This window comes from Notamacropus eugenii, chromosome 1, assembly GCF_028372415.1.
Source record: "Notamacropus eugenii isolate mMacEug1 chromosome 1, mMacEug1.pri_v2, whole genome shotgun sequence".
Taxonomy (NCBI): domain Eukaryota; kingdom Metazoa; phylum Chordata; class Mammalia; order Diprotodontia; family Macropodidae; genus Notamacropus; species Notamacropus eugenii.
Window position 1 is genome coordinate 178,188,524 of NC_092872.1, and position 18,097 is coordinate 178,206,620.

The 18,097-nt window shown below is 38.1% G+C and overlaps 1 protein-coding gene across 3 annotated transcripts in view; it reads left to right on the top strand.

Moving 5' to 3' along the window:
- SEC11A (SEC11 homolog A, signal peptidase complex subunit) overlaps positions 1 to 17,482 on the top strand; it is a 40,936-nt gene extending 23,454 nt beyond the window's left edge. The window contains exons 3-6 of one of the 3 annotated variants that reach the window (XM_072619896.1): positions 1,370 to 1,519; positions 10,361 to 10,480; positions 16,620 to 16,677; positions 16,947 to 17,482. In XM_072619896.1, the coding sequence (XP_072475997.1) occupies positions 1,370 to 1,519; positions 10,361 to 10,480; positions 16,620 to 16,677; positions 16,947 to 16,997 (379 nt within the window). In that variant the 3' untranslated portion in view covers positions 16,998 to 17,482. Of the gene's footprint in view, positions 1 to 1,369; positions 1,520 to 10,360; positions 10,481 to 10,585; positions 12,453 to 16,619; positions 16,678 to 16,946 lie in introns of those variants that run through there. The other 2 variants (XM_072619902.1, XM_072619910.1) reach the window with 2 other exon arrangements.
- The last annotated feature ends 615 nt before the right edge of the window (positions 17,483 to 18,097 follow it).

Consider the following 18,097-nt stretch of genomic DNA (forward strand, 5'->3'; position numbering starts at 1 on the left):
GGGTGTAAAGTGCAGCTTGTCCAGAGCCTGATCAATGAGCCAGAAAAACTGTAACAAACACATTTAAAGAGACCATAATATTCCTTTAGCTTAAACCAGAAATTTCTTTGATGGAGTGAATTAGTTTGTTCAGTGTAAGCACTTAACCGAGCTAGTATTCTGCAGGGAAGTCACTGCAGTGAAGGAAAAGAGGGACCAAATGGAAGTGAAAGAGGAAGTAGGGTGTCACATCTTCAAGAGGCAAAACCATTTCCCTCTTACGTGGTAATGTGGAAAGTTATACACAGCAAATGAAGAGGCCAGGGCTTCTATTTGGGGGCATGTCAAACTTCCTCATGAATTTGGTTCCCTTTCTAAATTCCTGATCCTCCCTCCTGGACAAATCTATTGTCACTTCAACTTTGACCTTAAGGTACTAGAGGGAAGATTTAGGAACTTTAAAAAATTTTTGTTTATGTGATACCAATCCATAGGGTGAGTATAAAAGAGATTTTATTTATCAGTACTGAGGAAAACTAAGAATATTAGAAATTTTACCTAGAAATTTAGGTTAAGGGAATGGTGAACAAGCAGATGTTCTCTTTATGGAATTGAATTATGTTAATATCTAACATTGCCCTTTGAAGTACGTTTGTAATGAAATCCACTCCTGTCACCATAATTCATAGACAAATTTGTTGAATGTCTTGAATAACCGATAAGAGTCATTTGCATGGAGTAACCTAAAATCCAGCTCCTTCTCTTATTAATCTGTCTTTTTCCACTTTCTCTGTTCTTCAGCCCTTATTCATTTTCTCCCACCGTTGTGCTTCTTTGCAAAACAGGGACAAAGAGATAATAAAGATGTGATTTCTTAAGTGAGCTGCTCTTTTGCCTTGATGAGCACTTGAGTTAAACCCATAAGGTCATCTTAGCCATATCTTCCTAATTGGCAGTAAAAGATGATCCAGTGCTTATTTGAATACCAGAATATATCTAGTGATTTTCAGATGTAATAAGGGCATTGTTTTTAAAGTTCATTCTTTCTTTTCCTACTGTGTTACTCATTTGAAATTTAGAAAGGTTAAGAAATTAGTAACATTGTGCCATTTTCAAGATAAAAGAAAGCTCCAAATAATAGTGCTTGAAGTAGGCTAGTTCGAATGAGGACTAATAATGTGACAAACCTTTAATGTAAAACTCATTAGGTGGAAGCCAAAGGAAGCTACATTTTAAGCCCAAACTCTGTTTAATCAAATTATTACAGTTATAATTATAGATGAATATTCCAAAGATGTTCTGCTGAATTTTAAGTCATCTAATTTTGAAATATGTTTAAGCTCAACTAAGTATTTCTTTTTGCTAATGATATTGCTCTTTTTTTCCCCAGTGGAAGCATGGAACCTGCATTTCACAGAGGGGATCTTCTCTTTTTAACCAATCGAATTGAAGATCCCATAAGAGTAGGAGAGATTGTTGTCTTTAAGATAGAAGGAAGGGAAATTCCAATTGTTCACCGAGTCTTGAAAATTCATGAAAGGTATGTGCAGAGCATGGATGCTTGGGGTTTTTTTAAAGTATTTTCAGTGTCTTGTGGTGTTGGATTTTATTTTCCTAGAATCTCAAAATTGGAAGGTACTACAAAGGCCACCCTGTCAAACTGAAGCAAGAACCCACATCCTAACCCACCTTATCCACCTCTCGAGGAATTTTCAGGAAGTCCACTACCCATCCCTTTTGGGTAGTGCTCATTACTATGTTTCTCTTGCATTAAGCATTGTTCTGCCTTTCCACAATTCTGTTCACACCTTAGTTTTGCTAAGGTCCAAGAGAATAAATCACATACCTCCTTTCATCTGGTGGTTTTCTGTACCACCTTCCTCCTCCTGCCCCAGTTCACAGGGTCTAGCAGCCAGCCCTTCACCATTCTGGAGGCCTTCCTCTTGAGGACTCTCTCCCCAGGTCGTCAGTGCCTGTCCTAAAATATGAAGTCTAGAATTGAGCATAGTATTCCAGATGTGACGTGATTAGGTCAGAGATGATACTTAACATCCCTCATCCTGGACACTTCTCTTACTGAAGCCTCAGCTCATGTTAGCTTTCTGATGGTCATGTCACTGTGTGCTTGCTGAGCTGCACTCCACTGAACCCCCAGCCATTTTTTCAGACAGGTTATCTCTTCACCTCCCTGCTTGCTGATTTCCACAAGTACACCAGAGTCTGGCTACATAAGGGTTCAGCAGCCTTTCCAGTTCCTAGCACAGTGCTTTGTACATAGGAGGTGCTTTTCAAATGTGAATTATAAAGAGAAGAGCCATATTTGGTCATATTCTTGGCCTATAGCTCTTGGAAGAGCAGGGGTATGAATATGTGTTCTTAAACGTAGCTGCATTTCAGCCTTGCCCCTTGAACATTTCAGTAACATGAGTTTACTTACTGTATCATATTGGAAATGGGAAGCAGGGAAACCTAACTCTGGGAGGGTAAGATATGTGAGTTAGTCATAGAAATGTAACAGTGGGGTGGGGGAGGGGGAGCAACTAAGTAAAGGATTTTCAAATGTGGCATCCCCAGGGTAGGGGAGGGGGGCCTGGCCTTGAGCTCATTGGTACGGTGAGGGGAGGATCCTGAGTTCACTTGCTTCCAAAGTTGCCCTTCATAGTATGTAATATGTTTGAGTAATAATGAGATGAATCACCACACAAGTTCAGACTCCTCATTTATTTTGGCTAAGAGAGCCTTGGATATGTACTTAGTTACTGACCCCTGAACTGCTCCAAAAAACTGGATTTGATTAGGAGGATGGAAGGGAGGAGGTAAAAGTTCTGCCAAGTGAGATATAGCCTTCAGATATTGTGGGTTGAGGCTGTCCTACCTTTTAGATAATTGAGGGGAAATGTTCTCCAGTAGGCCCCTAGAAGGATAGGGTGGGGTGCATTCTCAACTCTCAGCCCAAGCTGAATATGAATTACTGTGTCATCAGACTTCCCCTTCCAGGGATTTTGGCACCCTCTCCCCAAGTTAGTCAACACACAGGTGGAGTAAAACAACACCCACCCACACTTCTGCAGCTGTGTCTTTCTTTCCCTTGCTGAAAGCTTGCAAGGGTCAATTCTTCCCTTACTGTTAATCTTATTCAGCCCAAAGGCAGCAGTTAAGGCCAGTCTTATTGGCTTCTGGAATAGTAACTGCCCTCTCTTCTCCTTAAATACCCTGGCTAATTGCCACCTCTGTACTTTGGATATGGTGGCATGGTTGCTCCAGAAGTAGCTTCTTTTGCTGCCTGTCTGCTCCAGGGCATTTGATTTCCCATAGCTGTAGCCCTAACACCAAAGCAACATCCCAGGGGAGTGTCCTGTGTGTTGTATAAAGTCGATTTGGTCCTTTCCCTGCCTCTATGTGTGACAACACATCCTCCCTGTTACACTGACAAAAGAATAGCTATTCAATTAATGATAATTTCTTAGGATTTTGTAGAATTTCCTTGATTTAAGATTGACATCTTTTGTTTTTACATTGCTTAGATTTCTTCCTGTATCCTTTCTTTCCTCCTTTTCCTCCTCCTCCTTCATAGAGAGTTATTCCTTATAACAGAATTATTTTTTTAAGAGGAAGAAGAAAAAAACAAAACAGAACATCCAAAATATCTAATGTTCTCTTCAATGTTCCACATCCAAGGGAAAGAGTGATCTCTTCTTTGGGGCCAGGCTTGTTCTTTGTAATTTCACATCATTTATTTTGGATATTTGTGTGGTCATGTATATTGGTTTCCTGACTCTGCTTCCATCAGTTTGTGTAAGTTCAGAGAGAGTTTCTAAAGCCTAAATCAGTTTTACACATCTAATCATTCTACTTTACACAGTCCTATCATTTGAATACTGAGCTCTGTGCAAAACATTTAGAATATTAATGGGGAAATAAACTTTTATTTCAAAGAGAAATTTTAAGTAAATAAAGTTTTTTTCATCATAGAAAAGATTGTTCTATGCTTCTGGAAACCTGATTAGAATTTTTAAAATAGTAAGAATAGTTGATCACTTGGACTCCTTTAGATCGACATGCTCACCTCTGCATCTCTTTCTGTCTTTCCTTGTCTTCTGTGTCACCTATGTTGTTCCTCCTTCTCCTATCGCTCTCCTTCCCATTTTCTCCATTTCACCAGTTCCTTCCTCTTGACCATTAATTAGAATATAATATGTATTGAAGCCTATATAATTTTTTTTCAATCTGTTGGAATTTTGTTTTGCCTATTTTTAATTTTGAATGAGGGTAAATTTCAAACTTGTAACTTTTTGGCACCCAACTCTTTACTTGTTCAGTGAGTGTCCAGTTGTTATCACCACACTTGGAAATTCTTTTTTAACTCTTTGGTAATTTAGAGCATTTCTTTTTCTACTGAGAAATAACTTCTTTGTCTTTATTTCAAAAATAAACCTTGAATATTAGAAGTAAAGATTTATTGTTCCATAGACTTCTGAAGGATTTGAATATTAATTAAGGGGTAACTTAGATTTTTATGAATTATCTTTGGAACTATTACAATCTACAGTTTTTACAATAGTCAAAAGGTCCCCTTGACATTCAAAAGCTGCCAGCTTATCTTATCTGTTACCAGTATTCTCTGGGTTCCATTACTGTGGATAAAATGGCATTAATTTACGCTATAAAATTGTCAGGGCCTTGATCTGGCCTGGTCAGAAGTTCTCTATATCCTGGTATCACTCTATTTCCTGGTATCAGAGATATGTTTTTACAAACTTTTCAAAATTTGATGAGCTTAAGAAAGACAGCACCACAATGTATTTTTTAAATTCTGGTGGAATTCTGAAAGTTTCACACTGGTATGTAGCAAAAAGCTTGGTCTTTTAGTGATTTACTTTGTAAATCTTGAGGGGTCTAATTAAAGAGCTGTGATTTTGGCTCTCCTAAATTCCTATGAGTTACTTTTAGTAGTATAGCCATTTATTTTGATATTAAATTATCTCCTTTAAGCAGTAGACTAGGCAGAATAAAAGAAGGTAGTGGTAGGGGCTACTTTAGAACAGAGATGAAGTTGTCAGGTTAGGAATAAGGATGGGGAACAAGGTGCTAAGGAAGAATTCTTCCATTCTTGATTCCTTTGCCCTTTCTTCAACTCTCCTACTTTCTTCCCTTTTCTTTTAATGTAAAATGCCTTTTTATATATGCAAATAATAAATAGAGTTTTATTCTTTTATGTTAACCCATTTGTAAATGAACTGTTACATTCATATCATCTATGTGGATATTCCCCTCAGGTGTTCAAATGGCATATGTTTCCATATTTTCTCAATCTTTATGATTCTCAACTATATCCTCCCATGAATCTCATGCAGAAGATTCCCCTAGTATGTTAGAAGCCTTCCTTTAAATTAGGATTTATTAACCTTTTTTGGTATCATGAACCCTTCCGGCAGTCTGATGAGGCCTTTTGACCTCGTCTCATAAAAATGTTTTTAAATGCATAAAATATAACATAGGATTACAGAGGAAATCAGTCATATTGGTATCAAAATATTTTTTCAAGTTCATGTCCAGCCATTCTAGAGAACAATTTGGAACTGTGCCCAAAGGGCTATAAAACCGCATACCCTTTGACCCAGTGATACTGGTACTAGGTCTGTATCCCAAATAGATAAAAGAAAAAAGAAAAAATTATTATAGCAGCTCATTTTATGGTGACTAAGAATTTGATATTGAGGGAGTATCCATCAATTGGGGAATGGCTAGACAAATTATAGTATATGTTGTGATTTTGTGCTATAAGAAATGACAAAAGGTGATGGTTTCAGAAAAACCTGGGAAGACTTGCATGAAGTGATGGAGAGTGAAGTGTACAGAACCAGGAGAACATTGTACACAATAACAGCAGTATTGTAAAGATGACTTTACAAAGGATTCACACGGAGAAGTGCTATCTACCTCCAGCGAGAGAGCTGATGAACTTGGAATAGATTTAAGCATACTTTTTTCACTTATTTATTTTTCTTGCTTTTTTTTTTCAACATGGCTAATATGGAAATATGTGTTGCTTGACAACGTGTATAATTGATACATTGCTTGTCTTCTCAGCAAGTGGGGAAGGATCTAGAGGGAGGAAGAGATTTGGAACTCAAAATTTTCAAAAATTGAATGTTAGAAATTAGAAAAAATAAAAACAAAATTTAAAAAATTTACATCTAAGTTTCTGGACCCCAAGATAAGAACTTCTGCTTTAGGTTGTTTAACATTTTGTGAATATCTGTACATTTGGACTGTGTATCCATTATCGCTTAGTCTCACCTTAGCAGATCCACTTTTTCCAGTCTTCCAGGAAATATATGATGTCTTTTATGACACTTAATGCAAACAAATCATCATTGGAAATATGCCATAACCTATTTGTGCTTATTATTCATTTTTCCATGGCAGCCTATCATACAGCTTAAGGCCTCCATACCTTAATTCATTCCACCCCTAGGTTTTGGTCACTTATAATTTTGTATAGTGCTATATATTACAAAGTTGTTGTGGTTAGTAATTTTAAAAGCTATTTGGAGAAATACACAGCTCATCACCACATCATCTTTGAGCCAAAAGAAAGAAGTCATCTGCTTGTCAGCTTCTGCTACAATTGTAACTTGGAGTTGTGAAGGAGCATCCTTGTGTGCCTAGCCCAGTTAACAGTGTAGTTTTGCAGACTCTCCTCTATATGAGATTGAGATAGGCACAAAAAAGCTTCCTGATTGGGCGACAGAAGAAGGAGGAACCTGGTGCTCTTATCTGCACATAACAGACTAACCTCTGTTCTTATACTCCTGCCCTAGAATGGAGCTGGGTAAATGTCAGAGAAGAAAAGCAAATTGGGAAGAGCTGAGTGGAAGAAATTTTTTAGAAGGATTAAATGTTGGAAACCTGGTACTTAGGTCTCCCAGGAAAAAGTTAAGCACTAGTCTAATATTGCTGGTGAAAATAATGAAATTGAACTGATTTCATTCCCTTTAAATTTGTATTTCATAGTCTTTGCTGGGCTTTTACTACTACTAAGCCATGCTTTCATTCTTTTATCAAATCATACTTTCATTTCCCAAAATAACTTTTCTTCTCCCCTTAAGCCCTTCTCCTGTTCTCTATATTCATCTGCAGAATACCTTGCCTCTTCTATTTCACTAAGATTAAGACTACGCATGCATCATGAGTTTTCTCAGTTTCCCACCTCCACACACCTCAGTTCTTTACCTGTTCTCTACTCTTTATTGCTCTTAGTTCTCAGATGAAGAAATGAGTGGTCCAGATTGATGCCAAAGCTAGTAACCCTTTTAACTGAATCCTCCCCTCCCCTCCCCTGAGTCTATCCCCTTCTTTTTCCTGGGACCCTGGATTAGCATTTTGTTCATCCCAGTAAGTCAGTTTTGCATTAAATTTGTCGTCTAGAGTTGTATGCGTTATCTCTTCTACCTCTTCATCATATTGTTAGCCTCATGCGTGCTGGGACTGACTATGTCTTAGTTTTTACTTGTTATGATATTTTTTACATAGCAGAGATTCAACAGGCTATAGTTGAATGACTGTCAGTACTAACAATCTCATGTAGTGCTTTTCCATCATAAAGTACTTTATGTATTTTTATCTCATTTGAATCTCACAGTAATCCGATGAGATAGATAAATCATATTATCCTCAATTTACAGGTAGGTCAGCTGAGGCTCAGGGAGGTTCTAAGTTGGCCAAAACCACAGAGTTTTCTCTGTGCCAAGAGTCAGTCTTCTGACATATTATATTATTTCATATTCATTGTGTTCTGTCCTTTATCATGAAGCCTTTCTTAGACTTTATCTGTTGTTCCAGAAAGACTCTTGTCTACTCTAAGAGTTAGAAATGGATTAATTTTAAAAGAAAAAAAACCGCCCAGTCCACGTTTCAGCATTCTGTGAAGGATGTCTCAAGTTAACTGACAACCTATCTTAATGTTACAGTTTTTACTGTCAAGCTTTTCCCCTTTTTCTTACTAAGCCATTTCTGTAGTGCCTGTCTGAAGTATATGTATCAGTGTGTAAACTCAATGGACTTTCTCCTATGATTTGGTTTTCCTGTGCGGATTTTTTGGGCTTTTTTTGAGTGGTCTGAGGCAGTCATGTAGTACTCTGGGACTTGTTCTTGTCGGTACACTGTCACTTATTGTCCGAATGGGATCCTCCCAATCTATTTTCCATTGGGACTCTGTGCAGGACATCACCTATATCAGTATACAGCATACTATATGTATCTCCCTGTTTTATGCTTTTCTTAACGATTGATAGATGATTGTTGAACAAAGCTTGCTCTGTGGCATCTCTCAAAGAATTCCTGGCTTCCTCTAATCCCAGCCTTTCTCAAGGGGACTTTCCTGATCTTTCCCTACCATTTGTTCCTACCATTCCCTGGGTACTATCTACCCTCTATTTATCTTGTTTTTCTGATTTTTATATGTTGTCTTCTCTGTTAGAATGTAAGTTCCTTGAAGGTAGGAGCTCAAGGCTTTTTTTTAAACTATTTTTACTTTTTCTTACTTAGCACAGTGCCTGGCACTTAGGAACCGCTCAGTAAATGCATATGGGTTGATAGATATGAATTTAACATTTGCATCTTGTTGGAGGAGAGCCTGTAAGGCTGCATTTTGTTGTATAAATGCTTTTTTATAGTCAGCGAACAGTGGGATTTTGTTTTCTCTATGCTTTTTTAGTCAGTTGTATGACTGAGGATGTGTTCTTTCTATCTGTTACAAAGCTTTTTGTTTGTCTTTTTTTTCTCTAGTGGGGATGGAGGGGATGGGTGGGAGAAAAAAATAAATGCCTGTTGATTGAAAAAAATTTAATTTAAAGATGTGTTCTGTCATAGAAAATTACTTGTGAAATGTATGCAGTATAATAAGCCATTGAGATCTGTCCTCAGCCATATTCTCATTGATAATCCCTTGACTCAGTTTGGCGTTTCTGGCCTTTTTGTTCTGAGCTTTCACAAATACAACTTAAGCACATTTTTGCATCTAGTTTTTAATCCAAAGCAGAAACTTTATTAAAAAACTTAAGTTTACAGGAGATGTGATGATCTAGTGATCACACATTTTCGGTTCTAGTTTGGGCTCTTCTGCTGCCTTAGACTGAAAGCAGTCTAGTGGAAGAGACTTAATCACTTGGTTTTTCTGCATCTTGTTTTCCCTGCTATAGAGAGTGATGTTCTCTGCCTCCTTCCTCTGACCCACCATCACTGGAAGGTGAAGCGCTAATCATAAGTGCTTTGAGTTCCTCAGAATTTGATATTAAATGTTTAGTAGTTATGTCAGTAGAGTCTTTGACAAAGCTCTGTGTAAATGCATCGTCATCCATCCATAATCGACCTCCCATAAAGTGTGAAGTTTGCCCTGGGAGAATCATTACTCACTTCAGTTACACAGAGTAAGTCAGAGAAAGCTGTTCTGCCAGTGTCAGACTGAAGAACCAAACTCATAAGGTGAATGCTGCTGTTCTTGTTTCTTTTAATGTTCTATGTGCATCCTATACACTGCATATTCTACTAAGGAGAGCTCCACTGTAAAAACTCCCCTCCCTGCTTTGAAAAGCCCCAACCCCTTTCCATCACCCAGTTTTTGCCTTCCTGTGCCTCACCTTATTTCCTGCCTCTTTGGGGTTGGTGATATTTTTATTGTTACAGCAACCTTAGTTGTCTCTGTTGGAGCCAGCCCTTTCTTGGCATCTGTCTGCCTTCACCCCCTATGTATTTTCAGATGTTCTTTTTATCACCTCCTTTGAATAACTACCTCTGGATGATTTTTCTCTGTTTTTATTTGCATTTTTATAAGTGACATCACTTTTCCTTTCTGTGCCTGTTTGCACTTTTTCTGTCTTTAGTGTTTGCAACACCTTCCAGTTTTGTTTTGTCTGCAATTTTAACTCCTCCCAGAGAGAGCTAGCTTTGGTGGAATCTCTAAGGTGAGTAGTAGAATACACAAGTCTGAAATCATCTTTCTTCTCCCCGATATAACAGGTTTTCCAAACTTCCTTGAAAAAAATTGAGTAAAACTTTAATAGAAGACAATAGATCCTTTTATTTTCTATTGAATTTAAAAATTATTAGAAGCCTATCATATCTTTAACAGTATTAAAGCAATCAGTTTTCAGATTGTGAAATAACTTTTAGTGCTCCTGACTGCAAACAAGTAGTCATTTTAGAAAAACCCCTAAACAACTTCATTTTAATATATTTAAAATCTAGTTTTGATATTAGGAAATTATTAAAATCCATAGGAACAAATAACAATGACAGTTTTTTGTTTTCAAATCACAAATTTTGTGTTTTCAAGCATGCTTACAATCTGGTGATTTGAGATTTTCCTTTTATTTATAAGGCAAGATGGACACGTCAAGTTTTTGACCAAAGGAGACAATAATGCTGTTGATGATCGAGGGCTATATAAGCAAGGGCAGCTCTGGCTAGAGAAAAAGGATGTAGTAGGACGAGCAAGAGGGTAAGTAACAATTTGAGTTTATCAGGTTACTTAAAATATTTCGTAGAGTGCAAAATATTATCCTAAGAATGGTCTCTTCCTTGCCCCACCCCTTGGTGACTTTAGGAAAGCTGTGCCTCCTGGAGAACTCAAGAATTTCATCCCACTTTGCAATACAAGGAAACTAGAATGAAGAGAGAGATACCAAGAATGATAGAACAAAGAATCCCCAAGGTGGCCAAGTGTGCTCTCCCTTTCCAGAATATGCTCTCAGCTACTGAAGGGTTAATCTTTTGATCACTGGCTCTTTGTTTAAAAAGCATTTCTCTTTGATTTTCCCTCCAGATCATTTTACCTTGCTAGTGATAGATCAGCTAGTTTTATTCTGTAGAAGACTGGAAAAGACAGTGAGATGACATGAAGCCAGTTTATCTCAAGTCATGTCAGGAGAAGAGTACTAGAGACAGACAGGCGTTGTAAGCCATCCAAGTGCAGTGAGCTATCACATTCCTAACCATGACCTAACTGTTTTAACTATTTAGTTAGAAAGTTACTAGCATCACACACCTAAAAGTGAGTACCTGCATGACCTAATCAGATGGGGTCACACAGCATGTGACTCTTGAAGGTTTCTGCTCCTACAGGGAAGCAGTGGGGTGGAGACTATGTTCATTGTCAGTTTTTACCAGTTTTCCAGCAGCAAGATTACCTTGTATTTGCTAATATTAATGTTAAAATTTCCCTACACACCCTGTGATAGTAGGAAATGGCTCAGAAATCTAAATCTGTGGGATAGAAAGGAAAGGCCAACCTTGCATTAAATTCTTACTATTTATAGCACTTTTTGGATACTTTGGATCTTTTACTTCATTGGTGTGGACACTACCTCCAGTGATTAAACTCATAGCCCATCCAGTCTTACTGGCTTCTCATTGGCTTATGTTTAACTGTCACAGGGGATGCCCACTGAGCTCACTAGAGGGGCCTTCCTCTAGCTCTTTTGATGCCTCTGCATACTAGTAGAACAGGCAGCTATTGGTGGGTTGTCTCTTGCTCTGGTGACATGATCAGCATCCCCTCTTCAGTCAAGACTCAGGTGACATGCTTTATACCACTTCATTTATGCAATTTTTTAATTAGTCATGTATTGTTGCCTCCTCACTGCTGCCACTTGGTGAATTGATTAGTCATGGCAACTCAAAAAAGCCAGAGAAGATGATTCCATCTTTATAGACGTTCATGGATGTAAATCTTTGGGCAGAGGGGTCACTGCATGGATCAAGCAGAGAAAGCCTTTCCCCAGATTGCGTTAGGTGACCACCAAGGTGTTAAGAAAAGAGCACAAGGGACAATCTAATGTCAGTCTTCGTATTGACGATGTAGTTCTTAGTCTCCATTATACACTGAAGCATTTGGTGCCAAGCTGAAATCTTCCCTATCCTTAAATTAGAGGGTTTCTCAAAGCTGTTGCTTTTATGTGGGTGTTGAAATGAAGCAGAAGTGCAGTAAGATGCCAGTGGTGTAATTGAATTACAAAGAGTAAGTGTTAAAAACACAGTAGCCCCTCTCCTCGGAGTCATGAATTTCTAACATTCCCAGTGAGGAGCTATGCCAGCCAGCTCTCTCCCCAAATATCACTGTGTTTGCCTGAACCCCTCCAAGCCCTTTACAGAAGGTGGGCGTTAAGGGGAAACAGATGATGTGTTGCCACAATGCTTGTTCCTTGTATTTTGCTCCCTGATGAAGTGGTTAAGTCAAGAAGAAAAATTGAAGGCAGAGCTGAAATTGGTGAGTCACTACACCTCAAAAAATCTCTGACCCATGTATTCTAACAATTAAAAAGGTTTTTTGTGTTATTAAGTTTCTCCTTTAAAGTACAGAAATCCCATTAAGAATTAAGGCTGTCAATTTGGAACTCAAACTTTTTTTGAAAAAGTTCGAAAATAGTTTTACATGTAATTGGGGAAAAAATAAAATATATATTTAAAAATAATTAAATCTGTCATTCATATACAAGTTATTGTAGATTAATCAGATAAATTTACCTTACCAAGATCCCTGACTCTCTTACAATAAGAGTTTCTATTGAAGTGGGGTGAGCAAGGCAGCTAAGGCCTGGTATTGGGAAGACTGTGTAACCTGAGGCCATTAGTGATACCTTGAGGAATCTAGGAAAGGTAAAGATGACAGGACATATAGTGACCTGGCAGCAGTTAGTGTATCACAGATAATTATGCCTTTGGTACCTTCTTTAGGATGTGTGAGTTAATACTTCAGGATTAGTTTGGAAAATTGAGGACCTCCAGTTCCCCAAATTCAGCCCATTATCCCCATTCCAAATGTGGCTTCACAGCCAAGAAGACCTGGCTGCAAGTTTTACTTCTGACACATATGGCTTGTATGATACTGGACAAGACACTGAATTCTTTGGTGCTTTAGGCCAGTAGTGTCAGACTCAAATTGAAAGGGAGACACTAAAGGTGGCATCTGGACTTAGAACACCACATGTACTGTTACCTTTTTACTTATTTTGTTAAATATTTCCTAATTACATTTTAATCTGATTCCACTGAGAATGTGTGATGCCTGTGTTCTAGGCAGTTCCCTAAGGATGCACTTGGTAGGTGGGCTGACATGTCCTTGGTAGAGGGAGTTCTCTCATTCATAATTGGCATAGTTCCCTATCCCAGTGACATCCCAAGTTCAGTCTCTGTCTGTACCCAATTCCTGGCCAGTCTCCAGTTTTACGGAATGTTTCCCTCACCTACACTTGCCTTGGATGGGAGGAGAAAAGGGAGAAAGCTTCATTAGTCAAGAAGTGAGGCTGGTATAGGATTTCTAAGGTCTCTTCTTGTTTTAAAGTTTATCTCATGTTTTTTTAACACAGAGTTTGTTGTTAATTTCCCCCTTTGTTTGCCTTGAAATGACTTTTTTTTTATTGTCTTATTCCCTGGTTTCAGGTAGAATAACATGACCCCACTTTGAGCCCAGAGAAGGATCCTTCTTTCCCTCATTAACTTGTTCTAGTGTCTTTCACATGGAAATATTCCCCTGTTACCCCTGCTGTGATTTTAAATCTCTTTCCTTTTCTGTCTTTAGATGCACATATTTTTTCAAATAAAAGCACAAAGTGTAGTATGAATGCCTAGAAGTGAAAGCAGTGGAAATCAATTGGTCTGCTGGAAAGAGTTCACAATGTTCTCTGCCCTGCCTGTGCTTTGCAGGCCAAGCTGAGACAACCTTCTTGAACACTTAGATGCTTTCCTTTTGCCATTATCGTCACCCTGGTCCAGGTTTGTCATGACTGACTCTACTCGTGACAGAATGGACAGTAATCTTCCAAGTGTTTCAGTTTCTCCTTTCCTTTCTTTCTCCTCTCTTTTCCTATTTGTCCTTTCCACTCCATGCTGCATACTGTGGCCAGATTAATCTTCCTAAAACAGTGCTTTGTACAATGATCAAAAATTAATAATTATTTAGTAGGTGCTAAATGTTGGTGATACAAGTATGAAGAGGAAAACAATTCCTACTCATCAGTTTACATCCTAATGGAGGAGACAAGTACATATATACACCAATGTATACATATGTATATGTTTGTGTGTGTGTGTGTGTGTGTGTGTGTGTGTGTGTGTGTGTTAAGAGAGGGACTCTTGAGTAGAGGGAGGGAAGGAATACATGCCAGACATGTATAGAAATACATATTCTCAGATTGGAGATGGGATAGAGTATCATCTGTGAGGAACCAGAGAGAAGGTTTGTTTAGCTGGATTGCAGAATTCAGGGAGCAAAAGATGGAGGGTAACATCCAATGAGGCTGGAAAGATGGGTTGGGGCTCAGTTTTGCAAGGCTTTAAAAACTAAACAGAAGGGTTTTATATTTTATTGTCAAGGCAATAGGAAGCAACACATCACATGGTCAGATCGATGCTTAAAGAAAATTACTTTGGTAGCAGTTTGTAGTGGAAACTTGAGGCAGGAAGACCAGTTAGGAGGCTATTACAATAATCTAGTTGAGAGGGACTGGGGGGTCGAAATTAAGATGGTTGCTGTTTGAGCAAAGAGTCCAGTGCAAAAGATAATATGGCGGTGGAAAGGACAAGATTTGGTAACTGATTGTCCATTTGGGATGAGGGAGAGTAAGGAGTCCAGGATAATGTCAGATTTATAAACCTGAGACACTAGAAGCATGGGACTGCGTGGGATAGAAACAGGGAAATTTGAAAAAGGGGAAATTTTAGGGGGAAAGATAATAAGTTCAGTTTTAGGCATAATTGAGTTCTGAGAAGTCCATTTTGAAATGCTTAAAAGGCAATCAGTCATATGAGATTGAAGCTCAAGGGAGAGAATGTGGCTCAATATATAGATCTGGGAGTCACTGGCATAGATAAAATTGTAAAACCCCTGCTCAAGTTGATAAAATATTGAATAGTCCAATGGTGGAGGAATTGTAAGAAAGCAGATATACTAGTATAATTATTAGAACTGCAAATTGGACCAACCATTCTGGAAAATAATTTGGAATTATGCAAGAAGAATTCCTAAACTGTTATACTTTTTGACCCTGTAACCCAACCATGGGCATATACCACAAAAGGATCAAACGTAAAGAAAGGTCTATTTGGTTTTTGTTGTTGTTGTTTTTCTTTAATTTTATCAATATTGATTTATTAGCCAGTTAATTTAACAGGAAAGAAAAAGAATCTAACTTTTTTAAAAAAAAATTTTTAAGTCATGGTGGCTTTATTTTTATGCTTTTCAGTGGGCAAAATTTCTGTTTATTTTTATGTTTATTTATTTTTAGTTTTCAACATTCATTTCCACAAAATTTTGAGTTTCAAATTTTCTCCCCATCTCTCCCCTCCACCATAACACCTTGCACTCTGATTACCCTTTCCCTCAATGTGCCCTCCCTTCTATCACACCTCACCCTTCCTTTATCCCCATCTTCTCTCTTTTCTTGTAGGGCAAGATAGGTTTCTATACCCCATTACCTGTATTTCTTATTTCTCTGTTACTTGCAAAAACAATTCTCAACATTCGTTTCTAATACTTTGCATTCCAACATCTCTCCCTTTCTCCCTCTCCACCCATCCCCACTGAGAAGACAAGCAATTCAGTATAGGTTATACATGTGCAGTTTTGCAAATGACTTCCATAATAGTCATGTTGTGAAAGACTAACTATATTTCCCTCCATCCTTTCTTGCCCCCCATTTCTTCCATTCTTGGACCTTGTCCCTTCCCAAAAGTGTTTACTTCTTATTACTCCCTCCTCCCATTTTCCCTTCCTTCTATCATCTCCTCACCCTACTTGTCTGCTTCTCCCCTACTTTCCTGTACTGTAACACAGATTTTCATACCAAATTTAGTGAGCATGTTATTCCCTTCTTAAGCCAAATGTGATGAGAGTAAGCTTCACTTTTTCCCTCTCACCTCCCCACTTTTCTCCTTCATTGAAAAAACTTTTTCTTGCTTCTTTTATGAGTGATAATTTGCCCCATTCCATTTCTCCCAGAAAGGTCTATTTGTAATAGAACTTTTCGTAGTAGCAAAAAAACTGGAAACAAACAAAAAAAACCTGAAATCAGTACCCATTGATTGGTGAATGGCTGAACAAATTGTGGAATACGACCATAACGGAATGCTATTATACCATAAGAAATGACAAACATAAGGAATTCAGAGAAACATGAGAGTACTGGTATGGATTGATGCAGAGTGAAACCAGCAGAGCTAGGCTATATGCACAATATTAAAATAATGTAAATGAAAAAGAGCTAAACTGAGAGCAATTTTAGGGAACTGTGTTGGTCCCAGAGAAGAGAGGAGGAAATACCTTCCCCTGCTATTAGTAAAGAACTAAGGATTACAGCAGCAGGATGTTGCATATGCTGTAAGGTGCTGATTTGTTAGGTGGGTTGCTTAACTTTTCTTTGTCACTAAAGGAGGTTTTCAAGGCTGTGGGAGTTCATTTGGGATTCAGCACACGCCTCCTTGCCCTACAAACCTTGTACATGTCCTGTTACCCCACTGGACTGGGAAGCTTCTTAGGGCCTGGGTGTGTATTCTGAATTCCTGACACAGAGATGCTTAGCAAATATTTTCTTTGTTGATTGTTTTATGTAGGATGTGTTGTGATAAAATATGTTTTCTCTTAGATTTGTTCCATATATTGGAATTGTGACGATTCTTATGAATGACTATCCTAAATTTAAGGTAAGAAAGTGCTTCACTATTTGCTTAGAAAATTAATACCTTGGTCCAGTTTGGGGGATATATGTATGTACGTACATACACATACACACGTACATACATATGAAAAATAATCAAAATTAAGAAAGAAAAATAATTGACAAATTGAATTTATTACATGCGAACAAAAATTGATCTCTATTTATTAGTTTAAGTTTCTTGGCAGGGGGGAAAAACTAAATGTGGATCTACAAATAGTCTAATTTTTGTTCCTTTGTCTGTTTGTTTTCTAGTATGCAGTCCTCTTTTTATTGGGTTTATTTGTGCTGGTCCATCGGGAGTAAGATGTCTGCCTTATAGCTCCTGAGGAAGATGCTATGCTTTTTGTTACAAAATGTTTGGAGCAGATCCTGGTCTGTGAAAGTGGAAGCAAAAAATGCAGATTTCAATGCTTCTTGGTCGAATCGATTTGGATTAGTTTATGTTTCCACTGCAGAGTGTGGGTGACTGTGTGGGTGGGTGCATGTGTGCCTGTGTGCACACACATAGGGAATTTCAGCCACAGGTTTTCATATGTTCTCATGTCACATTTTAGCGTTTTTGTACATCAATGAATTTTTTTATATTAAAAGGTTGAGCCAAAGCCCTCAGTGTTTGTATTTTGAAGCTAAGCTTCACTTCTAAAGTGCCTACAGAACTCTGTAAATAATGCTATAGCTCTGGATGAGTTTACAACTGCTATTCCTCTTGATAATAGGAATGGTATATATTGAGGTCATCATAAATCTTAACTTTACAAAACTTTGAATAAAAGACTTTGCACATTGAACCCCTTATCCCTGACTTGTGTTTGTCGGGAAAGCTGTTCGAGTTTGCATTCTTGTGCTGTTTTATGAAATTTTCAAGAGATTGGAAGTTTGGTTATAAACAATTCCTTGGTTAAAGCATTTCTCCCAAAGTTTAGCGGCTGTATTTTTTACTGCTCCCCTTTGTGAACCAAAAGGATCCACTTAGCTCTAAAGAAAACATCATACAAATACAATTACTTGTTCACTATATCATCTTCCAGTGTACATATAGCAGGCTACCCTGAGAGGCTCAGAACTGCCCACTAGCTTACACATATTCGTATTAGTCCTTTGGACTCTCATCAAAGCATTAGAGGCCTGGAGGCAGGTAGTGCCAGTGCTGCTGGGGAGCTGCCTGCTTTTACTTACTCAAAGCTCCTGGCCTTTGCCTTCCTCAGTTCATCTGCAAGATGGTAAGATACACATGAGTATATCCAGAGCAGAGACACTTTCTAATACGTTGTGACAGATGGAGGGATTTAGGAGTGGGGAGGAAACTTGAGAAGGCAAAAGATCACAGATTTTGGAGTTGAAAGGGACTTTAGAGATCATCTGATATTAGTCCCTCCTTTTACAGATAAGGAAACTGAGATCCA